The 15986-nt window shown below is 41.7% G+C and overlaps 1 protein-coding gene across 2 annotated transcripts; it reads left to right on the top strand.

Annotated features, from left to right (window-relative positions):
* The first annotated feature begins 3908 nt into the window (after window positions 1–3908).
* Window positions 3909–15107, top strand: armc6 (armadillo repeat containing 6). Of its 2 annotated transcripts, XM_088352381.1 has the most exons (7): window positions 3909–4160; window positions 6564–6649; window positions 6714–7284; window positions 9965–10110; window positions 11807–11938; window positions 13731–13868; window positions 14759–15107. In XM_088352381.1, the coding sequence occupies exons 1-7, from the start codon at window positions 4040–4042 to the stop codon at window positions 14969–14971; spliced, it is 1407 nt and encodes a 468-aa protein (XP_088208507.1). In that variant the 5' UTR covers window positions 3909–4039; the 3' UTR covers window positions 14972–15107. The 2 variants fall into 2 exon arrangements, with proteins under 2 accessions (XP_088208507.1, XP_088208516.1); XM_088352390.1 differs by lacking the exons at window positions 13731–13868; window positions 14759–15107 and adding an exon at window positions 12412–12744.
* The last annotated feature ends 879 nt before the right edge of the window (window positions 15108–15986 follow it).

Here is a 15986-nt window from a genome sequence, read left to right as displayed (position 1 = left end):
AAGAATATTAGGATGTATAGCACATGTGTCAAACAGGCGGCCCGCCAAGGGATCGAATCCGGCCCGCAAGACAACACTCAGAGAAGCGCAAGAGAAAAACAAGCTGCAGGTTGAAATATGTACATGTATTTATTCCTCTCTCTCTCTCTTTCTTTTCCACCCCTTTTCTCCCACTCCGTCTCTGTCTCTTTCACTCTCTGTGTCTTTTAACCTCTTTTGCTCTAACTTCCTTCTTCCTTTTCTTTCTTTTCTCTTTCTCTCTTCCTACCCTTCGCAGCTCTCTTTTCCCTTTTCTCACCTTCTGTCTTTCTATTTCTCTTTGGATTTCTTTCTTCCTCTCCCTTTCTTTTCCCCCTCTCTCACAACTTTTTATCTTTTGTTTCTCCCTCTCTCTCTTTCCTTATCCCACACTCTCTTTTTCTCTCCCGATCTTTCTCTTATTTCTTTATCTCTCTTTATCTTTCTCTTAAATCTTCTAGTCCGGTCCGCGACAGAATGTTTGTTCTATCGTGTGGCCCCCGAGTTCAAATGGGTTTGACACCCCTAATGTATAGGCAATATTGAAATGATTCTTCGCCTTCGCTGTAAAATGGGAGGAAGTGGATGCCGACGCCACGTCTAAAACATGAGCACATTTATATGACACGCGGAACAAGACGATGTTGGCATTTCATCACAAAAGCAATTAATCTATTATCCAAAACGATTGCATGCTCATAAAAAAGCCAGTTTGTTTGTGTCCTGCCGTGGACACAATAACAGGAAGAACTGGAAATCTAACAATACTTCCAGAGTTCAGAGAGTTGAAAAGCAGGAAAAAAGTGCAGATATTTGTTACAAAGTAGTTACACAAACATATTCTTCTTATTCTTACAACAAGAGCTGGAGTAGAGCATTTCTTCCTCATACCATGAGGCTGTTTAACTCCACCCAGGGGAGTAAAAGTCCACATTAAAATCCCACCCCCAGATTTGCATATTACCCTATTTTTATTACAGTGTGTATTTTTCGTAACACTATTTAAATATCAGCACGTTATATTGGGTATTTTTTATTCTATATCTTTTATTTTATTATTTTATTTTTTAACACAAGGATACTGCTGGATGTGTGAATTTCCCTACAGGGATAAAGAAAGTATCTATCTATCTATCTATCTATCTATCTATCTATCTATCTATCTATCTATCTATCTATCTATCTATCTATCTATCTATCTATCTATCTATCTATCTATCTATCATGCTATTTCTTAAACCTAAACATTGACTAAGTTTCCATGCTGGCAATAATCCGATTGGAAAGGCAATACTGGATTTTGTTAGCAATTCCGAGAGGATTTCTTCTTCCGAGGGGGATGTGACAAAAAATAAGCGAGAAGCGCTGCAAAGCCAAGGCCTGCAGGCCACATCCGGTCCCCAAGAAGGTTTTCTTCAGCCCCTGACATTCATTAGTTTATCATACACAGGTTATGTATTTGTTTTAACCATACCTCACTTTTCCTTGCACTTTATTTTATTTTAGTTTATTGAATGATTTGAAATTGCCAATATTTGTCAAGTTAACAAAAAAAAATAACAATCAAAAAGCATTAAGGATGCGAGTGAAGGCACTCTTCTTTGTCGTTTTGACAAGTTTGTGTTTTACTGCTCCCTGGTGGCCAAGGCTATGCATGTAATGAATTGAATCCCATTTATCCATTTTCTGCACCGCTTACACTCGGGTCGTGGGTTTTTTGGGGGGAGGCGAGGGTCCTGGCGCCCCATTTAGTTTTATTATGGGTTTCATATCTTTAAAGCATCTTTTTTGGATCTGTATATTCATTATGAAATTTTCAATAATTTTCTCGGACGTAAACTATTTTAACGTATTTAGTTTTGATGTACAAAAACAATTATGCTGAAACTAAAACGGGGAAATGTAAGTTTAGGAAACTCCTGCCAAATTTGAAAAATAAATTCAATTGCATTTCCTCATTTTCGGATTAATTCCATTAATCATCCGAACAATAAACGGCAGGAAAAGGCCGCTGCGGTGACGTCATATGGCGGCTCACTATTTGGCAGGAAGTGTCTCCTCTCGGCAACGTCCAAGAGAGCCTCAAGCGTCCCCACAAGTTCAAACTCATGACGAGCAGGCTCCGCCCATTTGGTGACGTCACAAGGCTTCCCCTATTCTGCGTGATAAAATGAGTGCTGTTATGTTCCAGTAAAAAAAAACAATCGATAGGATAAAAAATGAAAATGAAAAAAGATAAAAGAACGAGAGAGGATCGTGAACGTAATATTGACGTAATCCATCCAGACCCAGATCTTGGTTTACCAACAGATGCTGGCTTTTTTACCCCTCTCCATTTCTTGGTCTTTGTATAGCTGAGACCTCATTATTTTTTATTTTATTTTATCTTTTTTATTATTATTGTTTATCTACCTACCCACCTATCATGTCTGTCTATCGGTCTATCCTCAAAACTATCTGTTTGCCAATCTGTCATCATATCATGTTTATGTCTGTCTGTCTCTCTGGCATCTATGAATTACATCTGTCTTTGTCTGTCTGTCTATGTCAAGTCATGTTTATTTGTGACGCCCTTACGCCCTTAATCACAAACGTCTCAAAGGGCTGTACAGACTACAGAGTATTTTTACACCATCCCCTGATCTGTAACCTACATGATGGCAAGGAAAAACTGAAAAATTCAGCATGAGGAAATTAAGAAACATTGAGAAGGTGCAGCACATAAGGTCATCCATCATGAGATATAGAATAGATAGATACTTTATTCATCCTTGTAGGGAAATTCACGCTTCCAGCAGTATCCTTGTGTTGTTTATTAACAGATTAACAGGATGCCTTGGGGTACTGTGTTGTAGTTTAGCAACAGCGGAGTGGATGACGTCACACGCTAGGCCAAAAGTTCGACGTCCCTGCAGCAGATGGAAATCTTTGTGCCCAGGGTTACACCGCCTCCTGTTCACGTAGATAGCGAGTCCGCCTCCTCTCTGCTTCCCGCAGGCGTTTGTGTCTCTGTCTGCCCTAACAGCGCTGAAGCCAGGTAGCTCCACGTTAGCGTCCGGGATGCTAATCGTGAGCCACGTTTCTGTAGAACACAACAAACTGTACTCCCTGTACACTTTGATGTTTTTCACCAGCACAGCCAGTTTGTCGGTCTTGTTTGGTGCCAAAGGCTTATAACACCGCTAGCCGCTTAGCTAGCTCCGGTTCTGTACCCACGATAGGGCACCTTCATCACACCGGCGCGAGAATTCTTCAGTGCAAGGAGTCGATTCCTCGAAGCAATGCATTTTTGTGCGTTAAAACCCAGAACCATAGGACAGAAAGTCCTCTAAAGTGTAGTTGTCAAACGGGATGAAAAACACCAAAGATAGAAGCAGACAATAAAAACAATAAATCACTAAAAGAGCAAAGTAACACGGAGCTGCTGGCAAGGCTGCCCATGATCTCAATATACGAATATACGTGTGTTTTAAGTTGTGTTGTGTTTCACTGAGGTTGCAGATCGAATCTCAGAGGGCCGATCATTCCATAGAATGGAGAATGCTCTCTATCTTGCTGTGCAGCCATGCAAGGCGTCAACCTGCTTATTTGACTTATTAGGGGTTCAGTGTCTTACCCAAGGACACTTTGAGATGTAACACGGAGGAGTCGGGATTCGAACTGCAATCTCTTGACTCCAAGACGAGCTACAGAGAGTCTTTGTGCTAAATGGCTATACAAATAAACATGTCTTGACTGGACTTGAATAAATGCAGAACGTTGTTTTGTAGCATTACGTTTCACCCGAACATATCAAGATGAAGGACCATTTTACACGGTTGCGAATTCACAAACAAAACAACGGAAATTACGCAATTTAGATATGTATCACCAGCGGAGCGTGAGTACGTAAAATGCGTAAATAGGAAGCCGCGGTTTCATTGATAACAACTGGGCGTTGACGTTTGTAATTTATCATTAAAAACGACTTCAAGACAAAGACAATCTTTACTATTTGTATCAAAAGTTGATTTTTGTAAAAATGGCTCTCCGTAGGATCACCCAGGCAACATTTGACGCGGCAGTGACGGAAAACATCGAAGAATTTGAAATGTTACCCGATGAAGCTTTGAGAGAAGCTGAGGAGCAGTTCACCTCCCAAGGTTTTTATTTTTAAATTTATTTCGTTTGTCATCCTTGGTAACTAGCATGCATATTTGGTAAATCATTATTAGATGCATTAGACGTGACCATGTCTCATGATCTCTCAATCTATCAAAGACTGTTCATGTAGTGCAGGGGTCACAGACGTATTTTTCTACTTAATCATATAAATTTCACGCCTTTAAGCAGAGTTTTTTAAAAAAAAATGTTTTTCGGACCGTTCTTTATTCAAGTTTTTTTTTGCTCATTTTCCTTTGTGTTTTTCCAAAAAACGTATGCATTCATCCTTCAGAGCTTTTATAGTCAAGTCATGTTCATTTGTATAGCTCTTAATCACAAGGAGTCTCAAAGGGCTGCACAGATCAAAGACTATTGCAAACTATTATTACAGACTATTATGACTCCCTCCTCTCATCTAAAACCTACACGAGGGCAAACAATACACATATTAGCAACATAAAATCTAGGTTATTCATATGCTCTAGTGTAGAGGTGTGTTTTGAGCTTAGATTTAAACATTTCCACTGAGGTTGCAGATCTAATCTCAGGGGGAAGAGCATTCCACAGCACCGGGGCCCAAATGGAGAACACTGTCAGGTTTCTTCTTGGCTCTTGGGATCACTAGTAGACCAGCGTTTTCAGAGCAAAAGCTCCGGACAGGAAAATAGGGGGAAATTAAATCTAAAAGATATGAGGGAGCAAGTCCATGCATGATTTGGTATACTACCAACAGAATCTTTAAATCACATCTTAGGCTAACGGGGAGCCAATGCATGTTAGCTAAAATCGGGGTCATGTGATCCAACTTTCTTGTCTTCGTTAAAAACCTCGCTGCAGCATTTTGTACCAGCTGAAGGCTCTTGATTTTGGACTTTGGGAGACTGGAGAGTAGTGCAGCACTGTGCACAATAAATGAATCTATTATCTAGATATGGATTTAAGAAACTGGTAGATAGGTCCTCTCTTTGTGCAAGACAGTTTGTCTACATGAGGTAGAAAAGATCAGATCACAAAAACTGAAAATTAACTTCTGATAAATAGTGGGGAAACGCAATCAAAACAAAAATGTATATCTTTTTGTTTTCATAAAACAGGGAAAAATATTCGTTAAAAAAAAAACAATTCCCCAAAACAGGTTCACAAAGGTGGTACCCGCATGGACCAGCATGCTCCTTGAGAACTGCTGAGCAGCCCGTGAACTTGTGATAATTGTGATTTTTTTAGGGGATGGGATTTCTAACTTACATGCAAAATCATTGACATGATCAATGTCTTTAAATACAGGATTAATTATTTCATAATTATTTGGATAATGAGCTTATATTTGATATGTTATATCTCAGGGTCCTTATAAAAGGATTTTGTATTAGTGGTTAAATGAGCCTTATTCTTATTTTAGAAATGCATATCAAACTAGTAGGCCTCGGTGCTAATTAGGCACAAAAAGTACCTCTCTGCTTCAAAAACGTTGCTGATATTCTTTACATAATGTCACTAGTTCCACGAACGGACTGAGAAGATTATTTCTTCCTCATGCCATGAGGCTCTTTAACTCCACCCTGGGGGGTAAAAGCCCACATTAAACATACTTGCAAATAATCTCACCCAATGGAAGCATGTAAATGCTGAAAATAAGGGGGGCAAGTACTGAACCCTGTGGAACACAACAGGTAACACCAAAGGGATCAGATGTCATTTTACCATATTTAACACAGTGTGTCCTATCTGAGAGGTAGGATCTGAACCATAAGAGGACGGTTCCTTAGAGACCAATCCATTTTTCTAACTGTTCTAGTAATATATTATGGTCCACAGAAACTAAGGCTGCACTAAGTTCCAGCAGCAGCAAGAGTGATGCGCCGGAGTCCATTGCCAGTAGAACAGGGGTGTCAAACTCATTTTAACTCAGGGGCCACACGATAGAACAAACATTCTGTCGGGGCCGGACTAGTAGATTAAAGAGAGATAAAGAAATAAGAGAAAGAGGGAGGGAAAAGGAGAGAGGGTGGGACAAAGAAAGAGAGAGAGGGAGAGAGCGTGAGAAACAAAAGAGATTAAAAGAGAAGTCATGAGAGAGGGGGAAGGGAGAGGAAGAAAGAGAGACAAAGAGCAACAAAGGAAGAGTAAAAGAGAGACACAGAGAGTGAAAGAGACAGAGTGGGAGAAAAGGGGTAGAAAAGAGAGTGAAATGAATACAAGTACAGTGTACTTTGTTTGAGGCACCTGGCTTTGGCAACATCTAGTGGACGTATTTGAACCTGCAGCTTGTTTTTCTCTTGCGCTTCTCTGAGTGTTGTCTCGCAGGCTGGATTCAATCCCTTAGCAGGCCTGATCTGGCCCACGGGCCGCCTGTTTGACACCTGTGCAGTAGAATATAAACTTGCCTTGCTGTATCCATGCAGGTGTGGACCTCAGCTGCATTATAAAAGCTGTACCTTCTGCGCAACCTGAAGACAAACCACAGGAGCAAACGCATGAGATATTACAGGTAGATGTTCAACTTGACGGTCATCAACCCTGAGATCTCCTCACCTCATGCTCTTATCCCGCAGGCCTTGGAGTCTCTCCGTATTGCACAAGAGTCGGCTAACAGCTCAGAAGTGACCTCCCATTTCAAGTGTTTCACCGAGCAATGTTCGCAGGGATTCGCTCAAAGGTTCCTGGCGGCCCAGAAAGGAGCCTATCCCATCATCCTCTCTCACTGCCAGAAGAGTCTCGGAGATCCTGAAGCCACGCTCGACTCTCTATCCGCCTTGGCGGCGCTGATGGACGGACAACCGGACTTGTTGGATGCTGCTGGCCAGCGTTTGCTTCTGGACGTTCTCGAGAAGCACCGAGCGGATTCTTCGGTGACAGGAGCCGCCGTTTCCGTGGTGCGTCACTCTTGTTTGAAACACGAGCAGAACCGGCAGGATCTGATCAAGGCGGGCGTCTTGTCCTCCTTGACGGACGCCGTCAAACGGCACGGCGGCAGCGCCGAGTTGGTCAAGGAAGCTTCTGCGGCGCTGAGGATCATGACTTACGACGACGACGTGCGGGTGACCTTCGGGCAGGCTCACGAGCACGCCAAGATGATCGTTCTTCAGCACGACGGGCTGAAGGTCTTAATTGAGGCGGCCAAAGGTAGGACGGATGGCTGATCCAGTGTTTTGGTTTGCCCGCGTCCCTGCGTCCTAGACGCATGATTTTTGCTGGGGACGCATCGTCTCAAATCAACGTGCGTCCCCGGGACCAATGTTCCCTGTCATTTTCCTTACGGGTCTGAGCGTTCACACAAAGTCGGTGAGCAACGCTTGAAACAACAGTGAGCCACCATAATCCCAAGTGCGGCAAGTTAATTAATCATCAAACATGTCCAAAGTTTGACATCACGTTACATTTTGCTGAGTTTCCGGCAATGCAAAATGATTTTTCTCTTTTGAATGAATTGACTCATGTACTATGCAACCAGTTCAGGGTGTCACCTGCCCGCTGCCCGGAGATGGCTGGGATGGGCTCCAGCCCCCCCGCGACCCTAATGAGGATAAGCGGTACGGCTAATGAGATGAGACTATTGCAAAGGTTGTACGGCCTACAAACGTCATTTGTTTTTACAATTCTTTCACAAGATATCCGTTTCTTTTGATTTCCTGATATATTTTGTCGCATAATATTAACATTTTTGGGGGCTTATTGAGTCGGTTGCAAGATACAGAACCGTACCTAATCACATTTTTGAGTGGAAGTACAATGTTGGCAACAAGATTCACTTGGTATAATTGGAAATGATTTGAATGCAACACAAACTTTTTCTTCTTCTTTCAGTGTTTTTTTTCCCATTATTTTAAAATTCCTTTAAAAAAATCTCATTGTGTTTATTTTTTCCGAGCTGTTGCTGTTTTCTTTTTGTTCTCTATTTAATTTTTTCTTACTTTTCTTTCTTTTTCTTTTTTTCTGGCTTTTTTCTAAATTTTTCCTTCTTTTTTTCTCTTCCTATTGTTTCTTTTTGTCTCAGCTTTTCACTACTTTTTCATTTTGGTATTTTTTTCTTTTTTTTTCTATTCCCCCTTCCTTTAAGTTATTTTGTGCATCATTTTACATCATATTTGGTCATGATGGGATTAAAGAAGCAAAAACAACCCGAAGAGCCGTTGAGGACCCGAAGGAGCCGGTTCCTTTTAGTGAGACGAGCCGAAGAAGCCGGTTCTCGACAAACTACTAACTTTACTCAACTTTACTCAACTTCAAAATACCGCATTTAGGACACAACGTCAGGGGAACCCGTGTATTTTGACCTTCACGCACTGTAACTTTGACTTAAGTCGCTTCTTAATGAGTCATTTTGAGCCTTCATTTTTGTGCGCTGGCTAGATTTTCTTGTGCGCCAAGAATGTGCGAGCAGTGCGCAAATGCGCACACGCGCAGCTTAGAGGGAATATTGCCCGGGACGCAACTTTTTTGACACCAAATTGTCATTATTACCCGATTAAATTTTTTTAAACAAAGATTTCCCGCACTCCAAATTTTTGGTCAGGCAGATGTTGTTTTGGTCTCGCGGTTCGAGTTTTCGTCTGCACGCCGATCTCCAGTTCGAGCTGTGTAGTGAAAGTCTGTCTCTTTTTAGAGAGCCGGCTTTTTCGGCTCAACTCATTCAAGAGAGCCGGCTCTCAAACGGCTCACTTGCTTTGATGCATTATATTACGAATTATTGTTGTATAAAGAAGTTAAGAAAAAAAAGTATAAAAGGAGAAAATGAAAAAAAAAGACACATTTGTGGTTATCCCTTTAATCGGTATATTACCAACAATAATTTGATGCACAAAATGAATTCATAATTTGATGATTAAAACTGAATGAATATATAGATTTTTATTATATATTTGTCGCCGATTTACGATTTCAACCTCGATAACACTAAATTTTGGGGACCCATAGGTCTCTGTTGGGACCCATAGATTTTTGAGCATGCGAGTCCCCGGGACCCATCACTTTTCACAGGTAAAATGAACACTGCTGATCTCTTATTGTCAATAGGTGTGGACTTGTGAGATTCCAAAATAATTCGAATTGTCTTTATTGTCGTTGATAACATAGTTTGCCGAACTGATAAGTGTTGGGAATTAACATCAAAATGTAGCGTTTACCAAATTGTTCGAAGGAGTTATCTGACTCCATTAACCAATCACAAACTTCATTCACCCAACAATGCATGCTCTTTTCCTAATGGGGGAAAGATAAACAAGAAAGTCAACATTTTCACACGGTGGCAGATTTAATTTCATTAACAATTTAGCTAAGTGTACTCCATCGAAAATGGCCGAATTAGTGTTGTTGGGAGTCTCTGGGAAGCCTTTTTCTCAAGTCCTTTAGCTCTCTTCTCATTGGCCATCATCTCCCCGCACAATGGTCTGCCGACTCCTCCAATGAGCGCGCCAACTAAGCCCAACGTGGGCTCCACCACCTCGCCGCAATGTCTGGAATGTTCAAAACAACACCGAGCGTTTCTACATCATCAGGGCCCCTCTGCATCTGGATGTGCTGATTATCTTATCACCTGATCTAAAACCTACATGAGGGCCCGGAAAAACTCAAAAACCTCAGCATGAGGAAAGTAAGAAAACTTGAGAAGGGGCTGCTCATGAGGTCATCCCCTTCAAGGATGACAAACAATGCAGTAATATTACATCCAAAAAGACCTCAATAATAATTAGCACAACTGTCCAGTCGACAGAATCAAATTATGACTACTAAAGTAATCGATTGTAAAAAGAGTTCTACCAGTTTGTGAACGCAACTCGGGAATCTAACTGCTCCTTGTCTCCAGCCCACAGCGCCAACGTCTCGGTTTTGAGCGAGCTGTGCGCCACCCTGTCCCGCTTGGCGGTCCGCAACGAGTTCTGCCAAGATATTTGCGACCTGGGCGGACTCAAACTCATGATGACGCTCCTCGCCGACAGCTACGAGTCAGCGGTACGACCGGGACAGAATCCGGATTTTACAAATGTCTTGATCGGCGTTTTTCCGACCAGTTTGTCCTGAGACTTTGTCGAGGTTGCCGCACGAAATGTTTTATCACGCAAAAAAGAATGGCATTGGCAGGGTTGGGTAGGGTTACTTGAACTGGATTACTTTCAATGACTTTTGGATGACTCCAATACCAAATATGCTAATAAAAGACAAAAGAAACTCAATATGAATAAAATGATGACTCACAACACGTGGTAAGCTTTCTCTCCTGGCTTTGATCTCCGGCAAAACTTAAAATGCAAAATGAAAAGAAATCCAAACAGCTTGCCCACATCATTTTTGAGGTTCCATGTATTCCGTTACTCTCCAAGACTGCACAAAATTGAGTTATTTTATTCATATTTAGTTTCTTTTGTCTTTCATTAGCATATTTGATATTGGAGTCATCCAAAAGTCATTGAAAGTAATCAAGTTAAAGTAACTCTACCCAACCCTGGGCATTGGTCACTGCAATATTCATCCATACCTGTAGGTGTCAGCAGATTACAATATTATCAGTCAATAATTATCTGATCATGCAGTAGTACAGACAAATATAATAAATACCTTATTTAATTTTTCTATTTGAAATTGCACGCACAAACTAATTAAAAAAATATCAAAATTAGTTAAAATCCTGTACACTATTTTGGTGATTTTAATCGTTATGAATTCATTTAATTAATTAAGTTGTTAATTGCTATTTTACAAAAAAGAAACTTTTTTTTTTGTTCCTCACATCATTTTTGCTATTTCATCATTTATTTCATATTATGTTCGTCGTTCTTTCAGAAGATTTTAGGATAGTGCTGAAAACAATATAAAATAAAGGAAATCGAGTAAAAGTATTACACATTATTCTGTTTATTTTTAATATTTTACTACACAAGTCGAGTCATGTTTATTTGTTTGGCCCTTAATCACAAAGAGTCTCAAAGCGCTGCACAGACTATTATGACACCATCCCCTGATCTGGAACCTACACGAGGGTAAGGAAAAACTCAAAAACCTCAGTCAAGTCATATTTATTAGAAAAGCCCTAAATCACAAAGAGTCTTAAATGGCTGCACTGACCACAGATTATTGCCAACCACAGACTATTATGACACCATCCCCTGATCTAAAACCTACATAAGGGCAAGGAAAAACTCAAAAACCCCAAGTCAAGTCAGAAAAAAAATAGAAAGAGAGCAAGACAGAGAAAAAAAAAAAGTTAGAGAGTGAGAGAGAAATAGAAAAAAGAGAAAAAGAGAGAGAAAGAGAGTGAACAAGAGAAAGAAAAAGAGGGGGAAAAGAAGTGAGTCAGAGAGAAATGGAGAAATACCACCGCAATTGTTTTGCAAGATTTAACTGGCTTGGGTGACATCCGGTGGAAATATTTAATACTACAGCTCATTTTCCTCTTGCGCTTCTCTCACTGATTTAAACTATTGGTGGGTTTGCGGGTCGCCTGTTTGACGCCTGTGTGCTAAATGGAGGCTAATTGAAAACAAACCACTCCCGACAGAGCGCTACTGCTTCCGAGTGTGAAATTCCACTTTATTCTAGGAAAGTAAAAAAAAAAACGTAGCTTAAGGCAGGGGCCTGAGACTCGACTTGTGATCCATGCACTTTCTCGTCCATTTTTTTTTTTTAATTTTGCTTTTTTTTGTCCCGGCAGGAATTGGTGCGGCAGGTCCTGAGCACCATCCGAGCCATCGCCGGCAACGACGATGTCAAAGATGCCGTCGGTAAAACGGGCGGAGTCCAGCTCATCGTCATCGCCATCAACAGGCACATGACCGTCCCTGCCGTAAGCCCCCACAATGCATTGTGTTTTTATCATACTTGCCATTGGACCCAGCTTTCGTTTCTGCTTGTGCGGTGGTAAAATGTAGAAAAACGTTAAGTGATGGTAAAACGAGGTTTTACAGTATCCTAGCAGACACCAAGAAGAACATCAAAGATTGGACCGAGGCACTCATTAAAAATGCTCGGGTTTTGTAGCGCACACAGTTAATAGTCATTAAAACGTTTGATTGTTGCTACTGAGTCCATCCATCCATTATCTGCACCGCTTATCCTCAGTAGGGTCACGGGGGTGCTGGAGCCCATCTCAGCTGTCTTCGGGCAGTGGGCACCCTGAACTGGTTGCCAGCCAGTCGCAAGGCGTTACTGAGTCTATATTACTTATCATATCGGCAAAGTGTCTTGTTATTTTCGTAGTGTCGTGTAAAAATGAAGTCACAGCTTATTGACATAATGAGGACACATTTGTTTGGACAGGAAATTCCAGGCTTGTTTCTCCTGAGTTTAAACATCAGTGAAGCAATAATACTCGGCTTGGTTTGGAACAACTTGTAAAGCTGACGGGAACTTGGCTGGGTCACGGCGATCGCAAAACGATATTGGCTGGGATGGGTCGATTCTAAGAGGAACACTGTCAATTCTTGGAAGCGTGCACTCTGAGAAAAACAAGCGCGTCATCGAAAGAGGACGCACTAAGCATCATGTGATATTTCTGACGTGATGTTTTTGCTCCGGAGGGTATAAGAAAGCTGATTGTCTCTTAGACAAATGAGAACGCTTTTTGAACGCTGACGAATATCAATAAACGACGTCTCCCTCCCCGTCAAACTTTTGTGCTTTTGTCTTTTGTTTACGGTCTGCTCCAAGGTAGCTTCAGCTAACTGTAGCCTAATCAAGAGATGCTTCTCCTTAATAAAAATAATTAATCCATGAATCATTAAATGTATGACTTGGATTGTGTTCCCAGCGATTGTTGGCAATGCCTTCCCGTTTTATTTCCAACCCATGCAAAGTTTACCCTTAGCATTTACGCTACATGCTAACAGTTAGCTGAAGCTAAGAAAATAACAAGATAATTTGCACATATGATGAGTAATATGGATTTGATTGCAACAATAATAAACCTTTAATTTCTCCTAGATGATATGAAGTGTGCGCTGCAAACCTTTTCAAGATGGACTCGGTGGCAACATTTCGGAGGTTAAGCGATAATGAGTTCCAGAGTTGGGGGGCAGAGTGGCTGAAAGCTCTGCTCCCCATGGAGCTGAGGCGGGCAACGGGTATGGTGAGATTGAGGTAGGGGGAAGGTCTATAAAGGAGGTCGGAAAGTAAGGGAAATGGGTGGCCTTGTGGGTGTACAGAAGGATTTTGTTGGTGAAATTTTGGTTGATGGGGATAATGTGGGCAGCAGAGTTCTGGACCAGCTGGAGTTTATGGAGGAACTTTAAAGGGTAGGCCGTAGTAGAGGGAAGGGCTCATTCACACCTTGGGACGATTTGAACTGGCCAATTAACCTGTTGTTGGGAGGAAACTAGAGTACCAGGAAGAAACACATGCAGGCACAAGGAGAACATGCAAACTCCATACGGGATTCGAACCCTCGACCTCCACATTGTGGGGCTGCGCGCTAACCACCCAGCTGCCGTGACGTTAATAAAATGTACACACCCCCAGCAATGCTGCAGTAATGAGCGGTAGGCGGTCTCTTGTGGTCGCCTGTGGTACTGCGCGCGAACTGGATTTTCCGTTGTCAGATTTTGGTTCCGATTAAAACTCGTATATCAAATTTCTCCAAGGTGTGCGAGCAAGGCTGCGCCTGTCTCTCCGTCCTGGCTTTACGGAAGCCCAAGAACTGCCTGACCATCATGGAGGAAGGCGGAGCCCTGGCTGCCGTGCAGGCCATGAAGTCTCATCCAGGTGTTGGCAACGTGCAGGTAAGCCCCACGCCCATTTTGACCCCCCTTTAGAACCTTTTTGACTCAAAGAGGCATAAATTAAAAAATAATTTGTAATTTTACTTGAGAGAGCTACACCATATCCATGAAGACAAAATTCAATAAAACCGCTCTCCAAACAAAAAGCTAATTCTTTAGCACATTTTATTTCACCATGAGATGTTTGATGATATGATCAAATCTATAAAACGATAATTATTACGATAATGATAATAATGCCGGGTCCCATTTCCACAAAAATACACCATTTAAAACGGTTGAACTCGGGGGGCCACACGATAGAACAAACATTCTGTCGGGGGCCGGACTAGTAGATTAAAGAAAAAGAAATAAGAGAAAGAGGGAGGGACAAAGAAAGAAAAAGAGAGAGAGGGAGAGAGCGTGAGAGACAAAAAATAAAAAGTCCTGAGAGAGGGGGAAAAGAAATCGAGAGGAAGAAAGAAATCCAAAGAGAACTAGAAAGACAGAAGGAGAGAAAGGAGAAAAGTAAGCAAGAAGGGTAGGAAGAGAGAGAGAAAAGAAAAAAATGAAGTTAGAGCAAAAGAAGTTAAAAAGACACGAAGCAATGTGTGATATTTCTGACGTGATGTTTTTGCTCCGGAGGGTATAAGAACGCTGATCGTCTCTTAGACGAATGAGAACGTTGTTTGGACACTGATGAACATCCATCAACCGCTTCTCCCTCTCCTGTCAAGATTCCTCTGCTCTTTGTGTATATTTCTGGAGCGAGGCGGATACACGGTCTGCTCCGAAACATATCTGGTCCTTTTTTAATTTTTGGGGAAAGACAAAAACACTCGTAAATACATGTAATGGTAGAGGATTCCCATGAGTAAATGTGGTGTCTCTATTGCACTTGTCCTCCTCAGAAACAGGCCTGCATGCTCCTGAGGAACCTGGTGTCCCACCAGCCCAACTTCCGTCAGCCGGTCCTGGAACTGGGTGCCGAGACCCTGGTCCTCCAAGCCTTGCGCTCCCACCCGGGATGCGGAGACGCCGCCAAGGCCGCTCTCAGGGACTTGGGTTGCAAGGTGGAGCTACGGGAACTCTGGACCGGCAAACGCGGCGCCATCACCAATTGATTCGGGCTAGCAAAAGCGCTATTAGCACATGATTGTGACCAGGGATCCATTGTAACTGTTTTCATATCCTGTCCAATCGTGAGAAAATTTGGACTACGTAAATCCGAACAGGACTAGAAATTGGCGGTTGAATCGATGACTCTTTCCTCTATATCCATTTATTTATCCCGCGTTGATCTATTTTGATTGACACACTTAGCTTCTTCCTCAGGTGTTTTTTTTCTTCTTCGTTGGTGCCGTAAAGAATTTTGGGCATATAGTACAGAAAAAAAGGATACAGGCAAGCTGTGGTTAACTTGCGAAACATTAGCTACAAAAGCTAGGACGCTAAAGAGCAAACAAAAAGATTGATCGTTAGCAAGCTAGCATTTAGCATTGGTTCTTGGTTGCTACCACAAAGAATTTGTAGTACAGAAACAAAGTATACACGGACTTAACATGAACGAGTATTAAAAATACAAAAAGACTAACTCAATTTCTAAGTCGGACTATTGGCGATCCAAATAAGTGTCTCGACGTTTCTATCGTGCTAGCTTGCTAACACTAGCCACTCCTGCTAACAAACTAATGCTAATGATAGCGTCTTGTTGACTTCAAAAATCTTGGATATTTGAAGGGGATATTAACGATATTCATAATATGTCAATCCAAAATCGGCCAATTATAATCCTTTTCGTATTTAGATATATTTTGATTTCTTCTTCGGCTGTTTTTCGTCTTCTTCGTTGGTGCCGTAAAGAATTTTGGGCATGTAGTACAGGAAATAATGATATAGGCTAGCTGTGGTTAACTTGCTAAACATTAGCCACAAAAGCTAGGATGCTAAAGGGCAAACAAAAAGAAGATTGATCGTGAGCAAGCTAGTATTTAGCATTGGTTCTTGGTTGCTACCACAAAGCGGCGCTGCCACGAGCGGCTGCCTTTTCCAGCAGCTGCCCTATTTTATCGTCTGCTCCTATCTTCGGTGTTTTTTTCTTCCCGTTTTGACAACTACACTATGGATTACTTCTATCCT

The sequence above is a fragment of the Urocampus carinirostris genome, chromosome 1 (genome assembly GCF_059441175.1).
Source record: "Urocampus carinirostris isolate Australia breed hairy pipefish chromosome 1, RoL_Ucar_1.0, whole genome shotgun sequence".
Lineage (NCBI taxonomy): Eukaryota > Metazoa > Chordata > Actinopteri > Syngnathiformes > Syngnathidae > Urocampus > Urocampus carinirostris.
Note: the sequence above shows the minus strand (reverse complement) of the source record. Positions and strands in the feature narration are given on the sequence as shown.

Excerpts from the sequence above, each read along its gene's own strand:
- armc6 (XM_088352381.1), top strand. The coding sequence starts at position 4,040 with ATGGCTCTCCGTAGGATCACCCAGGCAACATTTGACGCGGCAGTGACG. Across the intron at positions 4,161-6,563 it reads GGAGCAGTTCACCTCCCAAG|GTGTGGACCTCAGCTGCATT; the intron begins GTTTTTATTTTT and ends GTATCCATGCAG. Across the intron at positions 11,939-13,730 it reads GGCACATGACCGTCCCTGCC|GTGTGCGAGCAAGGCTGCGC; the intron begins GTAAGCCCCCAC and ends AATTTCTCCAAG.